Genomic DNA, 20,335 nt, shown 5'->3' with positions numbered 1-20,335 from the left:
CATCCATATACACCTCTTGGTCTTCATCACATTACCAATTATCTTCAGAACTTTCTATCTTCTTCCAAAAACATGCTTCATTCCATGTCGGAACAACTCCACCTATCTTTAGTTGCTTCACAGGATCTAAAAAGGCTTAGAATTCACTCTCTGTATAACAAACGTTTATTCAGAAACAGATAATACATTATCTTCTCCAACCCCTAATGCTTCCTCTCCCCCCCCTTTTTTAATAAAACACAGGTGTTTGATGTGCAATCTAAAAAAGGAGAACAATAGCTGTCTTAGGTCCCCTCCCCTACAAACATCTGCTGTTCACATGAAGCACCCTACTAATAATGCGTCATCGGCTTCCAAACCAAAGAGAGTACTCTGGAAAAACAAGTCCTGCCAAGTCCTCAGTTATTTCCATGGCTAAAAGGAATACAGTGAGAGGAATGCTGTGCATGAGCTAAATAGAGTTAAGAGTTAATACAGAACAAGAAAGCAAAAGAAACACAGGGTTGACCAGGAAATGGAATCTGGACCTACAACAGTTACAGAGAGTTCATTAAAAGTTCAGCAGAGCTGAACAGAATGGATTAGGTTAGTCTCCTACCTAGAAGGATCAAATTCAAACCCCAGCCAGATTCTGGAAGTGACTCTTAGCTTTCCTCTCTTATAATACAATTTGAACAAATACAAACAAATGGCACTACCAGGACTTCAAATATCCATGGCAATAAGGCTGTACTAACAAAGACAGTATTGGAAGTGCCACCTAGTGGCCCACGGCTTGTCACAGGTGCTCACTGGCCCAAGGTACATCCTGGCTGCTCTGCATGGGACTTGCTTAACACTCCTTTCCTATGTGCCCCATACAGCACTAACTGCTCTCCTCTCCAAAACCTCTCCCTGAAGCCATGAAGTGCAGCAATCACCCTCCAAATCCATGCATGCAAGCAGCATGCCTGCACAGCAGCCAAACATTGCCCAAATGGCATCTCTCCAAGAAGTGAGTTCTCAGGTGCAAGAAAAGACTGCTTCCTGTATATTAGTATCTGAAAGGCCCCATCTCCTTCCTTTTTATAGGAGATTGCGTAAGTTAAAAGGTAAGAAAACAAAAATGTATGTCCCTGCATCAGCAGGAGGATGCAATACAGTCTAATGGGAGTGAAACACCTCGATCTCCTCTAGCTCTGAACACAAGATTGGTTCTTATTTTTGAGTCCAGAAAGAAGAAAGCAACTGAGCCTGACCTACAGGGCTAATACATTCATTGTACAAGTACCAGAGCCTTTTGTTTTCCCCCCACCTCTCTGCATTACCAGAGTTGAAGCATCCCTCCCACAGCACAATGGGTGGTGCACTTGCGCATATGTCCTTTCTGCCTGATGCCTCTGTTGGCTGGTACACACAGCAGGAAGCCCAGTTTTTCCACACTTCTTCTCAATGTCACAGCTGCTGAGCAGAAAAATATCCAACAGCCAGAATGAAGTAGTATGCCACCAAATGCATACAAGTCAAAAATGCAAGATGGTGCTTCCTGTATGGAGCCACACCTGACTTTGTACCCAGTGCAGCAATTTCAGAAACAATGCAGTGTTCTTGCCTGTTGATAACCAAGGAGATGCACCTTTTAGTTAAAGGTCGGTAAGAAGAAAAGAGAAGGAGATCACCACTCCTTCCCTCAAAGTCTATGTGCACTTTTAATGGCCACTAGGGGCTTTGGAGTAAAGGAGGGAGTTACATGGTATATGCTTGGTAATACATTACTGGCAGAAGGGGGAGGTTATTTTTTTGGAAAAAAAAAATCATAGAAGAAAACTCCAACTATGAAAACAGAAAGTACACACACAAGAGGAAACACTATTGTACAGTAAGGTAGCGATCATAGAAAACAAAAAATTTCAAGGCAGGCAAATGCAAATAACATCTGCACTCCTGCACTTTTCTCATTCCCCAACTTAAATGAGTTTTCCAGTCCAGTGCTTGCTCCCTCTTCTCAGAGTTTAATTTTGAATTCTGTGGGCTGCACAGAGGCAGAGACCCCTGAAGATTTGAAGAGTGCCTTCAAGATAGTGTCAGGGTCCACCTCAGCTGGGGGATTTGAGGAGGTGCTTGCACTTGACCGGCGTGGTTCCCCTTCCTTCTTCACTGAAGGAGTATCACTCAGTCGGCTGGAGGATTAAAAAAAGCAGTATTTAACCTCATTATGAAATAAAATTTAACACTATGTCTGCATTTACTGTTCTCAGTGTTGCCTCCTCCCTAATATTAGAGATAGAGGTTTTAAATATGCTTTCCTCACAAGAAAATGTCCTCATCTCAGACTCATTTTGAGCCTCTGGGCTGGGAATGCTATGGAGTCAAGCTATACTGCACTCAGCTCAACATAGAGCGCCACAGAGAAGAAAAGAAGGAGAATACTCATGGGACAGTAATTTGCCAACAGTTTTCCTCCCCTCCCCTCAGGTTCTCCTCAAAACAGAACCTGCAAATGTGTTTGGTTCTTCCCCCCACCCAAAGGACACTTACAGCAATATAGGCTGGTCTGAGGTGATGACATTCCCATTCATATGGAGGTTGCATTTCATTGGTTGACCTAAACAAACATAATAAAAAAGTCCTTATATGAGAATCGTGGTAAGGCAAGACCCCAGAAGTGTCACACACCAGTGCAAGCAATAGAGTTCCAAACGCTGGGGAAAACGTGAGAAAGAACATCTGATACATCTTTTGTTCCAAAATCACAACAGTGGAAGAGCCACTGAAACACTCAGTACGTTATGAAGACTCACACTAATTAAGAAATTACATATATGTACAAAACCCAAGAGACAGAAGAGAATCTCCCATTCTCAGCTGTCTGCTCCTCATCTGACATTAGTAACATGTCACTCATCTAGAAAAAGCCTCTATTTGCAGCTAAAAATTAACAGCTAATTTCAGCCTATAACTTGCAGGTAGATCCAGATTAACACTTGCACTGTTCAAATTTATGGAGAAGCCGATACTAATTGTTTTACAGGTCTGATTCAAAATGTCTCTGACTATGCCTGACAGTTTTGCAAATATTAGTTTTACTTGTACTTTGCAAACAGCTATTCTGTAAGCAGATAAAGCCTTCCTAAGGACTATCTAGCTCTTGGCACTGGTTTAGAAACAAAAGGAATTTAATCTGGAAGTTAGACCAGCAGAATCACTGGGAACCCAGCTCTTGGCTTTGAGCATTCTCTTTTTAGGAAATCTATTTTAATTTCCCTTAAATAAACTGTGCATATATTCAGCTAGTTACATAGGAGTGATTACATTGTTTAACTCTTGAACTGATTTTCTGGCATCTCCTCTCTCTTGGTAGCATGTGAGCATCTGAGATGCTTTTAAATTCTATGCTGAGGTAGGAAAGTCTTTGTTGATTTATCTATCCTAAATGCAACTCTGGCCTCAAACTTACCATCTAAGCACCTGTTATTGTATTTCTTATACGCTGTGATAGCATCTTCTTTCTTCACAAATACTACCTCAGCCACTCCAGGGTGCACCAGCCGGGCTCGCTTCAGAGCGCCGCACACACAGAATAACTCCTGAGGGCAGAGAGTGAGTCATGACCATGGTCACAAAGGTACCACTTCAGCCAAAGACACTTGAGTGAGAAGGGTTTGGTTTCTTAATTGTACCACCCATCCTGCTTAGTAAATACGTGTCAGAATCTTGCCACCTGTCTTATTTTGTGTTTGCTATGTATGAGTAGTTGGCATCAGTCATAGATGTTGCACAAAGCTCTATACTGCTACCAACACAAGCAGAAAGGTTCAAGGCCAGTACTCTATACTGTTTGTCACACATGAAGACCAGGCTCATTCTCAGCCTGCTGAGAATAGCAGCACCTAGATAATTTTGCTGGGGGCATAAATACAAGGACACCACCAGCATGATTTGGCATGAACTCTTCTAAGTGATGCCAGGTATTCAGTACAGCCTAGAAATGGTATTTTGTCCCAACTTCTTAGGCACACACTTTTTAAAAAGAGTGAACAAAAATCAAAACAGAAAAAAAATCAGGAGCTCTCAAAGTTTTTGTAAGGAAAGCAAACCCATGTCATACCCCTCCTCACTGCATTCACCATAGATCAAGTGATTTATCAAAAGAGGTAGGTTAAGGGAAGGAAGTGTCACTCATCCACAGTTCAGCAGTAAGCAACACTCACAACAATGTCTTCCTCTGTGACTCGAGGATGCAGATTGTTTACGGTCATCTTTGTGCCTTCCAAAGGACTGAATGCCAGCTGCCAACACAAATGAATGCACCACATAAAGGTTAGAAATGCAGCAGGCAAGACAGCACAGCAGAGAAAGCATTAAAAAAAGTCACTAAAGGGATGCCTGGGAAAGTCTGTACACACACAAAGGCAAGAGCTATGGCTAGTAACAGGAAGTACTAATGCATACAAAAGCCCAGCTCGTCTGATGATGAAAAGGAGTCCCTTTTCCATGCTAATTTATCTCTGAAGTAACTTTTCTCTTTCATTCCCATGTATTCCTAACTTAATCTGCACACACAGTACTCTCTGGTCATGCCCACACTCCAAAGCACATAGTCTCTGCTGCACTCTACACCAGCCAGCAAAACCCAAAATGTGGCTCCTGCCCTTCAAGAGCATGCTGAACGCAACCTGCTTGGGAACACCTGGTGGGTCATCTCTACCCAACATCAGACAGTTTGGCAAAGCAATTCCAGGCAGGTTGTCTACAAATTGCCCAAGAGGTCTTCTGTACAGATACAGCAAGAAGCTGCATCTGGAAGAATCCTGTTTTTCTTCTTGCTAACAGGAGCAGACAGAAGACAATGCAACTAATAGTGTTAAAACATTATTCCTAGTGACATGGAAGCCTCCAAGGGATATTCAAACAACAACTGCCACCTCCCTGTAACATGGATTCCTCCAGGATCATGTGCTCCCATGCTAGATAAAGAGGCTGAGAGAGGCAAGATGCACTAACTGAGAATTCAGAGTCTCTTAAACACTGAAGGAAAGGATGTTTTGAAACCTGACTAATTCTTGGGACATGGGTTTCTGTTATTACAATAAGCTTGATGGACTCCCAGAAATAATGGTGGAAGGCAGGCAGAAATGAGCTGCTTGCCTAACCAATGAACAGCAAGTTTCAGCAACTTCTATAAAGAGCATCTCCCACTTCCCTGAGCTCACCTCAACAGGTGCTGGTTCTTTTGGAGGCTCTTCCTTTGTCACTAAGGTCCGGGACATGTTTGTCAAGGCCTTCGTCCGCATAGGAGAGGGAGGTGCAGGTGGAGCTGTGTATGTATCATTCTGGACCACTTTAGTCAGGGGAACAGTCTTAGACAGAGAGAACTTATTGCCACTCAGCCCAGCCTACAGGAAGAAAGAATGAAGTCTGAGAGCCGCAGGCTGCAAAAGTCATCCCTCCAAGCACCAACAGCAAGAAAGCGTTACTAGCATGCACCAAGAACTGTATGTCCTTCCCAGTGTCAAAACCATACAGTGCTGCAGACTTTCCACTTTGAGACAAAAATCAACTAAGCTTTCTGGGCATATGTTTATCCCAAAAGAGAACTTCCCTCACTGACAAGCACTTTCTGGTTTCATATGCTTCTCAAATGAACTTTACCAGTGCGATTTGAACTTGAAAAGCTCTTTTTAACCAAAGATTTTCAAGTACTTCAAAAAGTGTACACCAAGATTGCTCATTAACAATGAGATTGATCTGCCCTAGTACAAACAGCAATACTTATTCAGAAACACCAAGCTACGGAACACCAAGACATGGCGCATAACCTTTCTAGTTGGAACTACCTGGGGAGTTTAAAAGCCAGAATAAAAATTGTGCTTGGCAGCTGTTGTGAACACTGGAGATAACACATTTACTCCTGAAAAAAAACCCCATAGGGCTGATTTTAAGCATCACAAATGGCTAGGAGCTCTATTCTGAATACCCACATGAGAAAAAAACAAAACATGGGATAATCATTGCACTAAACTGCCTGTGTGATGGTAAAACTGCATTAATTTGCTTTCTTAGAACCACAGAATAATTTAGGCTGTCCAGCCCTCATGTCTGAAACAGGGGATAACTTCAAAGTCACACCAGGTTAGCTCAGGGCCTCATCCAGTTGAAGTCTGAATATCTCCAAGAATGGCAATTTCACAACCTCTCTGGGTCCCTGTGCCAGAGGCTGACCAATATCCTGAGAACTGCACAACTCTCCCCCTGTATCTAACTAGTTTCTTCTGCTGGAACACATTTGTTGGTTCATCTTCTCCCTGTTCACTCCTGAAAAGGACCTGGGTTTTGCCTTTTCCACAACCACCTAGTAGGCAGTAAAAGTGCATGGACTGATCTCACTACAGCCTTCTCAGCCTTAAGAGACACTGCATGCTCACTCTCTCCTCAGCCCCCTGACCACTCTGTCATACTAATTCCGGTCTGTCTTGTATTGCAGAACCCAAAGACAGGCACAGTACTCCAGGTGCATTCTCAAAATGTCAAACAGATGGCAATAATTATCTTCCTTGATTTGCTAGCTATGATCTTACTAATATACAATCTACAGTTAGCCTTCCTTGTGCAAGGATGGGCTGCTGACTCATTCTAAGTCTATCACCCAGCAAGAACCCCAGGCTCTTTCCTACAAAGCCGTTTTCTAGGCAGTCAGTTCTTCGCTTAAGTTGCAGAGGGTTATCCATCCCAAGAGCAAAGCCTCGCATTTGTCTGTGTTGAAATTCCATCTTCTCCAGAGCACCAGTACTCCCCAACAAGCTGCCAACTAAGATCTTGCATGGCAATAGATTTGCTGCTTTGATGTCCAGCCTCTAGAAGCAGCAGAAAGCTTCCCTTGCTGCCTGCTCAAACAATAACGAGATATGTTCAAAGCACTTCTGCAACAAGAAGAAAGTCAAGAGCTAACATGCAGCAACCTGCCAGCAAGGGAGAAAGCACATATTCTGTCTGCAAAAGGCCTCTAAAACCACAGTTAGCCTAAAAGGGACTCGGTCCCAAAAATAACACTAGAAGCATTGGCATAAAGGGAAAGGTGGGGTAAAGAGCAAACATTTCAGGAGAAAACATCATTTACATACTTTAAAAGAACATAAGCCCTGTAAAGCCGCAGCCTGTGCATCCACCCAATGTGAGCATGGCGTGGTGGGGACTGTTCAGATAATCCCTTACCGCGTTGTGCAGGAAACTGTTTGTGGTGGTGATTTTCATCTGTTTGCTAGTAAGGGGAGAGACACTTTCATCATCATCTTCCATGTCATACAGACCCTGAAGAGGCAAGGTAACAGTTTATAAGCAGGTAGATTTAATCTAGACATCATTTCCAAAATAAATAGTTTTCCCCTGCTTTCAGCCTTCTTCAGGTAATGGATGTGACTATATTGGACTTTACTCCTGTCCTTGCAGCTTGGGTAGAGCTGAAAGTACGCAACTCCATTTCACAACATCCATGTGAAAACTATCAAACTTCTTTTCTGGAAATGCCACAGTAAAGCTGTTTCCCTAGGTGTACTGAAACCACACACACATCTCTCTAATTCCTGGAACCTCATCAGGACTAATGAAACCACATTCATGGAATAAAGCCTCAGTGTCTTACTTTTCAGCACACCGTTACCTTTAAAGTTTAAGCCTGTGCATAGGATTTTTTAAAAATTAAGCAGATGCCTGCCAAATACATCCGAACCGAACGTTCCTTTTGAATAGCCTGCTTTTCCCAGCACAGCACATATCCATCTGGCACTAGAAAACACTGCACTAAGAGGTTTACTGAATGAATAATTAGTTTCCCAGTTCAACTTAAAACTCATAGCCCTGCCTTGAAATACTGAAGCGAACTCCTACATAAACATATTTTCATAGACTCTAAATAATGTTAAGAAAGAGTCTATATACACATGGTGCTGCCCAGAACGTTAAGAAGTCACAACTCAAAACAGCTTCCCATTAATTCAGTAGAAAGGTGAGGAAAAATGGGGGGATTAGCAATGAGAGCTTGCAAAACAATTAGGTTTTCATAGTCAGAAAGATTCTGATTTACAAACAGTAAAGTTGTTCCAGTCACAGAAATGCTATGAAGGAAAAAAACAACAAAAGGGATGGTAGAACAGAGGACAATTGTGCAGAAAAGAAAAGAACTGGAAAAAATGCTAGCCATCAGGACAATGGACTTGACTTTTAGACAAATGAGATGAATTAAAGACATAGTGATGAGGTCAGAATAATGAAGACAATTCCTTAAGTGAGAGGGCAGCAGTTCGATGCAGAGGTAACATACACAAATAGCTACCATAATCAAGGCAAAAAAACCCCCCAGGACATGATATTCTCAATGTCAGTTTTCCACTATTTCATGTAATACTTTATGTATACACATACAATAAAGTAATTAATAAAAATGTGCAATTCCTCTCTGAAAGCACCCATGGTGGTAAGGTGTCTGAATGTCTGGGGTTGGTGACAAAAGCCTTTAAAATTGATCCCAGAAGAGCGAGCACAAATTCTAGAGTTTTCCTCAAAGTCTGCTTGATAAGGGATATGGCAACTTTGATAGTACATCAGAATACCAGTTAACATCATTCACTACCAGGTTTCCAGCAGGGACCCACAGCTGAGATTTCACAGGAAGATTATACCTTCTCCCACTTAACTGCAGAACATTTGACTATGTACAATCATACCCATTCTCTGAAGAGGTTGGAAGGATGGTAAATCAAAACAACAGACAACTTGATCTGATGTCATGCCACTGAGAAATTTACAGAGAAACATCTGAGCTAAAGGTCACAGTCTCTAGAAGGAAAAACGTTAGCACTTACAGATAAAAACCAGGAATAGCTACTTCGCATTCATATAACACATAAGGAATCAAGATCATTTAGACTACATGAAAACCTTAGTTACCATAAAAGTATCTTAATCACATCAGAATAGGGAGCTAAGCTGTTAGAGAACTTGCAAACACTCTACCTTTGTTTCCTACTTGAAGTTTTCTCTGCACCTGCCAATGTTTATGGACACCTTCCTTCCCCTTACACAAAGGTAGCAAAGAGCACAGAGTAGGCACACACCTGTTTGTGTGTATGGTTGTTCACCACATTGATCCTCATTCCTGCTGGATGAGAGTGTCCAGGAACTGGAGCCTTCTGCTGCAGTTAGAGGGAAAGAATCAAAGCATTAAAACACGAGAGTCCACAAGATTCCCATTTCACAAGATTGGAGCTCTTAGTTGATATCCTGAGACCACTTAAATCTCACTCTCCTGCTCTTGAAACATATCATCACAATATGCTACTAGACAACATCTATGTTTCCTGTAAGATGTTCAGTATGAGATGGCTTCACTTAATCAAGGAAATTAAAACCTAAGGCCACAGAAAGAAACTAATTCAAATTACTTGAGTTTTAGTCCAAGATTAGCGGGAAAGGGACTTAACTCCAGTCCTGCCAGCACTGACTAGATCTACATTTCTGCCAGTATGAAACCATGAATGGGTTAAATCAGCAAGTAAGCTTCTCTTCTTTCATACCACAGGGAACCAAAGACACCTTTTTCCATCAAACTCAAGAAGCTGGGACACAACACAAATTAATTCACTTCCATTTCAAAGTGGTATACACTGTCCCTTCACACTACCGCTGGAGTAAGCTGCAGTAGAATAAAATGATGCACGGGGTAGCATAGCTGACCCTTCTGGAGTCTGTTATCCCATGAAACAGGGAAACCACAACAGAAGTAGTCAGGGAACATAGCTGTACTAATCAGCAACTGAAATCAAGCAGCAACTCCCCCAAAAATGCCCTTTTGGTTTTTGAAAAAGCTGGAAGCTGTCCATTACAGAGAAGAATGTGTCTTGTTACAAAAACACTGCATACAGGAAGGAAAATCTTCAGATTTGCAACTCTCTGGACTGTGACTTACACCACAGCACCCGCATGTTTCGATTTGCTAAGCAATTCGGAAAAAAAGGGTACCTGTCCTATGGAAACATCCAGCAAAGCCATGGAAATTCTATGGGTTTCAAAAACTTTTTTCCTTCACTTATGAGAAACAAGGCCACAATACAGGTCATCAGAGCTGTGCGCTGCATCTCAGATCAAGATGCTTTAGTTGGATTCTGCTCCCACGTTTGGGAAGAGAGAAGAGGACCATGCACAATTTGGAATATCAGTATAAATCTTTTAAAAAAAATTAGGTAATTGCTCATGTGCATGGTTTTGTCTACAGTCTTAATTGCCATTATATTCTACAATATTTTATCTTGCACTATGTGGTCTAACAAACAGAAAGTACAACAGGTTAGACCAAGTCATAAAAAAAAAAGAAAAAAAATCATGTCAGAGTAAACTGCTGCTGTACCAAGTCTCTGGAAACTATTTTAACTCCTACAAAACTTTGTAGAAAATGTTCAACTCCTAATGGCTGATGGTGGTTTGGCTTAGAAGGACAGCATGAATACTCATTACCCTACTAATTAAAGACTATTGAACAGACTGCTCTATTGCTCTGCAATTAGCCCTTCTTACTGCTACAAGAGTCCTTTCTCTTTCTTAGGTCAGCCTGGCAGGAAACCTGCAAAGTAATGGGAAATTTCCTAGGCTAATTTAAAGAAATATGCTTGATGGACTTGAGCAAAATCTACAGCTGAACAGAAAGCAGACTCATCTAGGCTTTCAAACTGATGAGGAGATTTTCTGTGTATGTGTAAGCACACTGTTGATCTTTGGGAGGTGGAAAATGAAGGAAGTAGGCTAGGAACTTCAATTACATGCTTGTAGAGGTGAGGAACAAAACCACTCCTCAAACAACAATCCTGACAATCTGGAAACTTCTTTTCTGACTCTACCCACTGTACCTAACACACACATAGTTCAACAGTAGTTGTGTCTCAGACAAGTCTGCTAAGAATCAAGTTACTGCACACACAGCAAAGTGAAATTAGAAAACTGTCAGAGGAAATGACAGGCTAGGGTGATCAACTGATTATACTGCAAATGAAATAAATCTTGAGCCTCAGGAGGAATGCATCATGTTATCAGGCAACTCCCTAGAAAGGAGCTTTCCTGAAAACCAGACAAGTAGAAACAGAGAAACTGCAGACAGGCTCATTGAATTTTAGATCTTCTTAGATACAAACATAGCTGTATATTCTAAACTGTTATTCCACCACTAGGATAAACCAGTTATCTAAACAGGATAATCCACCATGTCAGACTTGCAAAGAAGGGTGGTATAAGAATGACAAAAAATGCATACGTTTTCTTCGCATTTAGGTGGGAAACAGAGACTACTTAACCATTCAAGACAACTACTTTAATGCTGACAGGAGTGCTGCTTTAGTCTTTATGGGGCCCAAAATTCAAATGAAAGCTGGGATTCTACAAAAAGCCCCAAGGAGCTGCAAGGACACCCAGAAGGCTGTAAAACTGCCTTGCAGGCTGGATTGAACTGTGACACCATCACTTCTACTGTAAACATGTGAACATATTCATGCATTATCATTTCTACTGGACTGCTGTAGAGTAACTGAGGGGCTCAGAAGTGGCTTGCTTGACCTACTTGGATAGTTTTGGTGATTTTCATGGCTGGATTTACTGTCCCCACAGTTGGGCTGATAGCAGCTGGAGCACTCCTTTTTAAGCTGATCTTCTCTCTGGCATCCACCACTTTGGTCACCTTTTCAGCCGCAACACTTTGCTGCTTACGGGAATTCAACATTTCTCGAGCATCCTGCACCTTCCCTTTGATTTTGAACCGAGCGTCCTTTTGAACCAGTTTTTCACGGGCATCTTTAACCCCCAGTTTGTGTCGGGCATCAGTGAGTCCTATCTTCTGTCGGGCATCAAACGTCCGCTGGAAGCTGACAGCTGGTGATGATCTATTTAGAAGATTTTGCTGGATCCCAATGCGAGATCTTACACCTGCAAACACTGGCCTTGTGTTAAGCCTGGGGAAAAAAAGAGTTTCAGACATTGTAAGATGTGATACAGTATCAGTAAAAGTATTTGTGTTGCTAAAAAAAAAAAAAAAAAAAAAGCTCATTACTGCACAGAAATCCACTCAGGTTAGATGTCCTAATACAACAGTATTGGTCCTAAGCTGTTTTATGCTGGATTTTACTTTCTACATAAACAGCTAAGGAACCAATTTCCAAAATCCATCTTCCAGCTCACATTTACAAACTTATGTAAAGGGTCTGAGTTCAGCTGTGCTAAATACATACTACATTTAAACAAAATTCATCAACAACTTTGGTATTTTGGGGACCCTTTGAAGACAAAGAGGAACAGAAACAGACTTTCTAGCTTTAGAACTGAGCAGGTCTGCTAAAGCATCTTTTGTAATACAATAACATGTCCTGATACAAAGGAAACGTGGGACTACAGGTGATTTCAAGAATTCTGGGCAGCAATGTGGGAGTGTAGGCTTGGATTTTAGGTTGTACAAGCACCAGTACCAATCTCAGTTCAAAGCCACCAGTTTCAAAGTTGATTAACTGCCAGCAAGAATACTTATCAGTCAAATTACTTTTTAACATCACTGCCTCTTCTTTAATCTATTAACAGAACTGCTGCACTTGATGGCCTTTACTTTTTAAGCACCTCATCATCACAATACTGAGCACAGAAAGATAACAGCCCATGGAAAGGAGAGCATTTGTACTTGTAAACATGTATTACCAAGAAGCAGCCCATTATGTAGTGAAAGCTGAAACTAGCTTCTTGTTACAGGTCTGATTCACTTTTTCAAAATCTCCCCTAAAAGGAAACAGCTTGTCTAATTTTTTAATACAGTTCCTCCTTTAAGTATTTTTTAAGGTTTTCTTTTTTCCATTGTGCGTTTTTGTGTTTTTTTTTTTTTTAAAGATGACAGAGTGGCAAGAGAAATTTTAAAGTTAATGTACTGAAAAAATATTCTTGCTGTTAGCTTTTTAAAATTCAAAGTAAGCTAGAAGGCTACAGTGTTCATATGCTTTCTGAAATGTACTGTCCAGTATTCTGAAGTCTAAAAGTAGATATTTGGAATTGGTTGTAGTACTCAAAAGGCTAACATCACAAATTCAAATTACAACGCAATTTGATTTCATCATACAGCTTTATATTAGTGTTTCCTGATCTAACCGTACAATGTTAACATTATTTACAGTCACGGCCTTTCAGTGGAGAAAACTGTTAAAAAAAGAAGATATGAAAGACCAAACCTCCACTTCTGCCTCTTTCATTTTTGTGTCCAGACAACTGCAGAGCTGGGACTGGTGTCCCATTTTGTTACCTAGCTAAGAATCCTACGGCTGCGCTCTCACACAGCCAAAGCACACTAGCTAAAAGAAACAGGAAGATTATTATGAGCATTTATTAAAATATATCAAGAATAATACAGAAGACTAACAGTACCCATAAAACAACAGCCACAGAAAAAGACTAACCTTGCACTTTCAAAAAGCACTAATTTAGCGATGTGAAAGCATTCAGTTAGAGTGCTGGAGAAGGGCTTGACGAGTGGTTCTTTTTAATGAGCATAAAAAGAGGTCAAAGGAAAACCACAAATATATGTATCAGCATTTAAGCCAGAATTAGTTAAAACTGTTAATGACATGAACTAATGAAATTGATTAGGAAACTCTGTACTGATGATTACACCATCTCTGAAAACTTGTATTTATCCTAATAAGCAAGTTATTTCCATACAGAACTGCTTACCCTACAACAGCATTAACTGTTTAGGCATTTTGTGCCACAGCACCCGAAATAAACGGGAATATCAAACATCTAATTAACTTTCCAGAACTCCAGGTTCTGGCTTGAATATTTGGTGGATTAGTTTTATAGGTGAAAATTTTTCTGTTATTTCATCTAGACTACTGAACAGCATATATATAGCAATTCAAGTTTATTCAGTTTATCCAGTCTAGTTAGCTACCTCAGAAATCTTATGAAGTAAGCTAAACATGACAAACAAGAGAATGCAAGGCACAAAAATTCTTACAGAGCTGCAGAGGGATTATTGTTCAGCAAATAAAAGCAAGAAGAATTCCTGGAAGCAATGAGAGTTAAGGAGGGATTTAAAAAAGGAGAAAGGAGGTGCTTGGCATATTAAGCAGCATAATACTGTTCCAAATACACGGGATAACATGAATGAAAGCACAAAGCCAAGGCCTTGTCTAGACTAGGATTTAAATATGTGTCTGAATGTTTTGCTAGTATACGTTAGCAGATAACTTTCAAAATACTACTCTAGACATGTAAGTGTAGACATGCAGAGTTAAAACCTAAGATTCCCCAATGACCATTAAATTAAAAAAACCCAAACATCAAAACAGCAACAAAAAAAGGATCACACTTAGCCAACAGAGATGGAGAGAAACCTACGGACAAGATCTTCAGAAGCATTAAGAGACTATGGCAAAAAGGAAGATGAAAAGCTACCAAAGGAGAAGCCAGCTAACTACCAACAGCAGCACTAGAGTAAATGGCCCAGCCTACACTGGAGACATCGGCCGCACAAAGATGGAATCTAATCTTGTAGTGGATACACAAACACACTCCCCATCCACACAAGCATTTCAAACAGTCTGTCAAAGTATCATTAACTGTACTACAAAGACTACAGTCTCCAGAGGCCAAGCAGCAATTTTGATGAAGCCATTGCAGCCTGAAGCCTCGCCTGTGCGGATCCCGATCAGCTTTGCTACGCTTACGGCTCCCTGTAGCACAACTACACTCCCACGGCTATCCCACAATGCACCGTGCCGCTCGGCAACGCGCCGCTTCTGGGAGCTGCGGGGGGACCGGGCACCCCCAGGGCGCTGCCTGGCGAAGAGCGGCAGCCCAGCAGCTGGATCCTGGTAATCCTACCGGATTACCGAGGGGGCTCGGGGGTGGGGGTGTCGCCGAGGCCCTGCTGATCCCGGCTTGGGGAGCATCACTGGGTTAATCGGCGGGGAGAAACAGCAGGTAGCGAGGAAAGCGCAGGTCGGAAGCACTAATGAAGGGATGGGCTGTGCCAGGGATCTCGGGAGAAACAGGGCCCGAGAAGAGGACAGGCGGTGGGTGGACCTGCCCTACCGAGGCTGGAACCCACGGGGCAGCGCCCAGCACACGGGGGTGAGGTGGGGGGACGGACCCCCCCGCCCCGGCCCCAGCCCGCCCCAGTCCTGAGCGACGGCCACTACCGCCAATCTGCATCAAAGGCACGGCCCCGCAGACCGACGCCTAAGCCAATAGGAGGGCAAGAGCGGAGAACAGGGCCGGGCCGCGCTGAGGCAGGCTGCGGCCCGCAGCCTCCGGAGCGGAGCTACCAGAAGGGAGACGAGAGGAACCACCGGAGGCCGCCCGGCCCGAGGCGCTGCTCTCCCGACCGCTCACCTCCCTTTCACCGTCACACCGCGTTTCCGTATAAGCTCGTCCAGAGAGAGGTCCGCCATCTTGTCGCGGGGCCCAACGATAAGACGCAGCGAGCGAGTCCCGGACATGACATCATACCGCTTCCGTTTTTCGCCCCGCCTGTAGAAGTAAGACAGTTCCCGCCCCCGGCCCCTCCCTCGTGCGTGACGCGTGGGGGCGGGGAGGGCGTCCCACAACCCCCAGCGGCGCCATGGCCCTTCATTTACATACGGTCACCGGCGTGTCCCTTCACGGTTCGGCCCGCGGCAGCGGTTACGCGGCGTAGGATAGATACGAGACCGAAAGAGTGATCAGGACAATGGAAAGTTAACTGGTGTGCTGTGGGGTGGCGTGGGGAGCTGCTCGCCCTGACCTATAGAGCTAACGCCCTGGGTTCTCCTAGCGGGGGTGGAAAGAGAGCGTTATGCCTTAAACTTATGAGTAAGGAAAATAACGACCCGGGGTGACGCCCGGGTCCTCACTGCGAATGTGAGAGGAATTTTTGCGCGGGTACAGGTCGCCCCCGGGTGGCCCGCTTACTTCGCGGGATGCCCGGGTGCCGTGATCTGCCCGACCCTCTGTGCCGCCCGTCCCAAGGACAGAACCGGGCGGCGGGGCCCGCGCGGCACTTCTGCGATGGTGCTGCAGGGAGAGACTTTGCCGCCCCGCCCATCCCATCCAGCGGTGTTTTCGTGTAGTGGCGATGAACTTGATCAAATCTCTTTAAAGAAAAAAAAATCTTAACTGGTGTCTCCTCACCCCATCTGCTCCATCCACTTCATGCATAATGCAGTCTGTCTGAACGGTCCTGAGCATCTTCACGAGGCTTGGAAAATGTCACCAAAGCCCTCACTAACACTTAGTGTGGCTGGTGGAAGTGATTCTTTTTTTTATGCTTTTGTGGGGAGAATTACACCATTTAAAATCAGACTAAGGTCAAGACAATTCACGTGAAAGGGACAAGCCTTCTTGTGCCGGCTTGGGTGGATGTGAGCTTTCCAGCACTTTTCCAGTATTGCCCTGTCCCAACTCACCGTCTGCGGCGTCTGTACCTGCAGGATGGTGGCTCTGGGTTTCACCACAGGCCCCAGTGCTGTTGGGCCTCCCTCAAAAGGCCCTTTGCAGCACAAAGGGCTGTCTTCCAAACACAGAGTTTTGCTCCTGCCCGCAGCTCTGTCTCTCCCCCGGCAGCTGTCAGGAGGATCGGTTGTGCAGTTTGCTTCTGCGCCCTCACTGTTAGCTTCCCACTGTCTGTCTGCTACAATGCCCTGAGCTGCAGCGACCCCGAGGCACCGCAGTGTCCGCCGCAGCGTCTGCCACGTTGCTGTGGAGCTGCGAGCCCACGTGCGATCCACAGGAAAGGTCCTGGGAGGAAGTTCTTGGACTTGGCAGGGCAGGAGCTGCCAGCAAGGGCTGGGGACAAATGCAGAGGAGACAGGCGCAGCTGAGGCAGCTGCTCACAGCCATGTGAGCTCAGCATCCCACAGCACAGATTTTTCTCAGGAGCGTTTCAAGCCTTCGTGAGCCCGCAGTCATACCAGTAGTGATGCTCAGCCACGGCTTAGTTGTCCACTGGTACTTGAGCTGGATCAAGGGTGGCACATGACTGCAATGCTATCAAATTAGGGTACACAATAATAAGTTTATGCCCTTTTTGTGCTTTTGTGCTGCCTTTCTGCAGCTGTTGAGGTAGTTTTTGTCCAGGATTTGGTTTCAGTATCCCAAGACAAACACTTGTACAAAACTAAACTGCTTGAAACATCTCAGCTTCAGCTATGAAAGATCTCAGCATTGACCCTCAGGTCAATTGCCCAGTCATTCCTTCAAAATTACCCATGTTGTTATTTGAGTGATCTTAATTCTCACAGGAGTCTGTCATGAGGGATAATGAATTTCTAGGGAAACTTTTTGATGAAATAGCTGCTATTTGCCTTCCCAGGTACCCTTCTGGAAAATGGGCATGTGAGATGTATCTCCATGCATTTAACCAGAGTCTGGTCATTACTTTCAAAAGTGAAAAACCTTCTAAAGAGAAGTCAGTGATATAATGCAAGTATTAATTATGTGTTTTTGCAAGATCTGGGAAAATCCAGAGGTGCTGGCTAGCTGTGGTGGTGACTGTGTCTGGGGTCAGGCTTTCTCCCTCTGAGGGGAAGGGACAGTGATTGGGCTAGAGTTTCTGCTGTGTCTATGAAGTATTTGCTCTGGGATAACTGAGGGAGGACATCTGTCTTGCAGGACCTATAGGTTTCATTACCATCTTTTTACACACACACACAAAAAAAAAATAAATCTGAGACCCTAAGTGCTCTACTAACAGCACTGACCAGGTACTTCTAATGATCTAAATGGGGTCCACTGGATAATCACAAGGCTGTCTTTCTCCTTATTCCAAGAGCTGAGACTCGTGCATGCTGGTTCTGTTGCTTTCTTTCAATGGGCAGGAGACTTGCTGAGAGCCAAAGGATCTGCTTGCACTTTGTCCCTCCCCGTATCCAAACCCCTGAACCCTGGTCCATTGTAGCTGTTAGAAAGTAAGTCACTGAGGGACAAGAGACAAATCCCATGGCTCACTGACCCATCCGTTCTCTCACCAAAGCTTCCTGCATGTGTGAAATAAATGAAAGTACATCACAGAGAGACGAAAGGTCAAAACACAGCTAACAGTGAAGCAGATATCCATGGATTATAACTGCTGTCATTCAGATCTCCCACCAAAGTCTGAAGGACTGAAATAGCAACTAGTTGCATCCTACAGAGCGAAGAAAAGCCATCGTGCCTTAGCTCCAGGGATAATCCTGCATCACTGGTAGGATGATAGTGTAACACAGGGGAATCCTTTCTGCATACCAGGTGGAGGATCTAACCCACTTGGCTATGTGAATTCATTTGTGTGGAGCTCTTGTCTTGCAGGAGATGCTGTCTCTGGCAGGGATGAGCAAACTTAGACTCCCATTGTTTGCCATCCATCTGTGAGATGTAAGGTGTAGAGATATGGGTAGACTTGCCCCCCTTCTTCTGGATGAAGAGTATATGAGCAGGGAAAGGGTCTCAGGGTCTCCACTGAGATTTGAACAAAGTCTAGGTCGGAACTGTCTTAGCTTGGTTTAGATAGCAAATGAGACCAAGCGAGGAGGAGGCTCTTGCATGGTTGTGTTGACTGATGAGAAGGGAGAGGAGGAGGAGGAGCTGGTGGGAAATACAACTCACTTCTCAGGCCATAGAAAAGTCTGCTTGTCGCCAAGAGTTACAGGGTGGAAGAAGCTATGGGAGAACAACATTTCAGTAGTAGCAGTAGCATTTCTCCAAGTCTCTTAATGATGGTGTAGAGACAAAGATGGAAAGGAAGACAGCTCTGGTTATTTCATTATTGCACCCCCTGCAACACGGAGGAAGGCAGGGTGTATCTGTGTGACTCAACCTGTTTTTCAGGTTCTTGTTTGGAGGCTTCAGGCTACCTCAGGACAGCTCAGCAGCAGCCACAGCCATTATCCCTGCCCCCAGCGACCTTTCTAGAACAATGGTGTTTTGTTGATTGCTCCAAAGTGCTTAGACTTAGCTGGGACATTCGATACTAAAATCCTTGCATCTCGCTTTACTGGTAGAAGAGGTTTAAGGAATGCAATCCACACCAAATGTGTGGCCTAACTCACCACACCAGCGCACTGGATGTTCAGCCCCAGGTGAAATCTCACCCTCAGACATCAAGAACTGGGAAAAGAGGTTGCGTTGGGTCACGGACTAGATGTTGTCCTTTGCAACAAGAGATGTGGGAATCTGGCAATGGGGAAATTTCACGCAAAGAGACACTTTGTGGCAATCAGTGGACCTTTGTTGCTAATGGATGAAGTACCTGGTCTGTTGTGAGCAGTTACAAATCTTGTACTGCGCAGGAAGGAGACAGCCCATTCACTGTTTTGGGGCTCCTGCACTCTAGGCCAAATGACACCTTTTGCAGGGAGAGGGAAATTGTTGCTCCTTTGAGATCAGCTGAGTGTATGTAACAGGGAAAAAGATGTTTCAGCAGTTCCTCAGAGCCCAAATCTGCTGGATTCTGCTAGGTGCTGTACAAACTGAGCAAAGAGTCTGCTCCTGCCTCTGAGAGAGACTAGGAAGTGTGTGTGAAGCCTGCTGGAAAAAATACAACAGTGCTTGTAGCCTTCTGGAGGCTTTTAAGTCAGCCTTTGAAATATAAAGCTTTGTAACTTGAGTGTTTTAGCCTAAAGCCAGTAAAAAAGATGTTAAGGGAAGAAAAATCAAAGGAAAGGACCATGCATGAGAAGCTGCAGAAGCAATGAACTTCAGAGATAAAACTGATCCATAGAACAGGACCAGACTGACTCAAAAGCCACAGGGTCTTAAAAATTAGGTTAACAAAATTTCTAAGTGGGTAACAAATAGAGCATGGCAGCATGCCATGTACATGCTATTGCACCTATATAATCACACAGCATTTGGCTCAGGGTAATGCTGGAGCTCCCACGTGGTGGTACTGGGCAACTTCCCTGTTATTTACCTTCTGAAGCCTGGACAAGTTGAAGTGTCAATACACTGCCCACCTTAGTCTGCAACACCTTACAAAGTATGAAAAACTAACTATTGTGGTTCTTTCTTTTTGTGAAAGTTGTAGGAAATATGGTGCACATGTAATTTTAATTCACCTGCTCTATTCCATAATAAATATTTCCAGTAAAGGTCTTTTACAGTCAGTTTCTCAGAATACTTTGGTTTTCTAAAAGCCAATTTTCTCGCACATACCTGGATCCCAGCTCATGTTGTCAGTGACTTGCAACATGCTCAAAAAACAGTGGATTCCTGAGAGAAGCAGAGCAATTTGCTTGCAGAGAGCTGCACAGAAATTTGTCTGTCTTTCTGGGGACCGCCGAGAAAATGCCAGGGAGTTTGTGCAGCCAAGGAAACTGCTGGACCAGAA

General features: G+C 43.8%; 1 protein-coding gene across 1 annotated transcript; it reads right to left on the bottom strand.

Annotated features, from left to right (window-relative positions):
• Window positions 1-1,984: 1,984 nt before the first annotated feature.
• On the bottom strand, window positions 1,985-15,458 carry POLDIP3 (DNA polymerase delta interacting protein 3; the record flags this gene model as incomplete). Its single annotated transcript, XM_082012751.1, has 9 exons — window positions 15,385-15,458; window positions 11,579-11,966; window positions 9,090-9,167; window positions 7,192-7,287; window positions 5,193-5,375; window positions 4,191-4,268; window positions 3,437-3,566; window positions 2,518-2,584; window positions 1,985-2,159 (listed from the first exon to the last, which is right to left on the bottom strand). The coding sequence occupies exons 1-9, from the start codon at window positions 15,441-15,443 to the stop codon at window positions 1,985-1,987; spliced, it is 1,254 nt and encodes a 417-aa protein (XP_081868877.1). The 5' UTR covers window positions 15,444-15,458.
• Between the last annotated feature and the right edge of the window lie 4,877 nt (window positions 15,459-20,335).

The sequence above is a fragment of the Phaethon aethereus genome (assembly GCF_964289735.1).
Source record: "Phaethon aethereus genome assembly, chromosome: 1".
In the NCBI taxonomy this organism is placed as follows: Eukaryota; Metazoa; Chordata; class Aves; order Phaethontiformes; family Phaethontidae; genus Phaethon; species Phaethon aethereus.
Note: the sequence above shows the minus strand (reverse complement) of the source record. Positions and strands in the feature narration are given on the sequence as shown.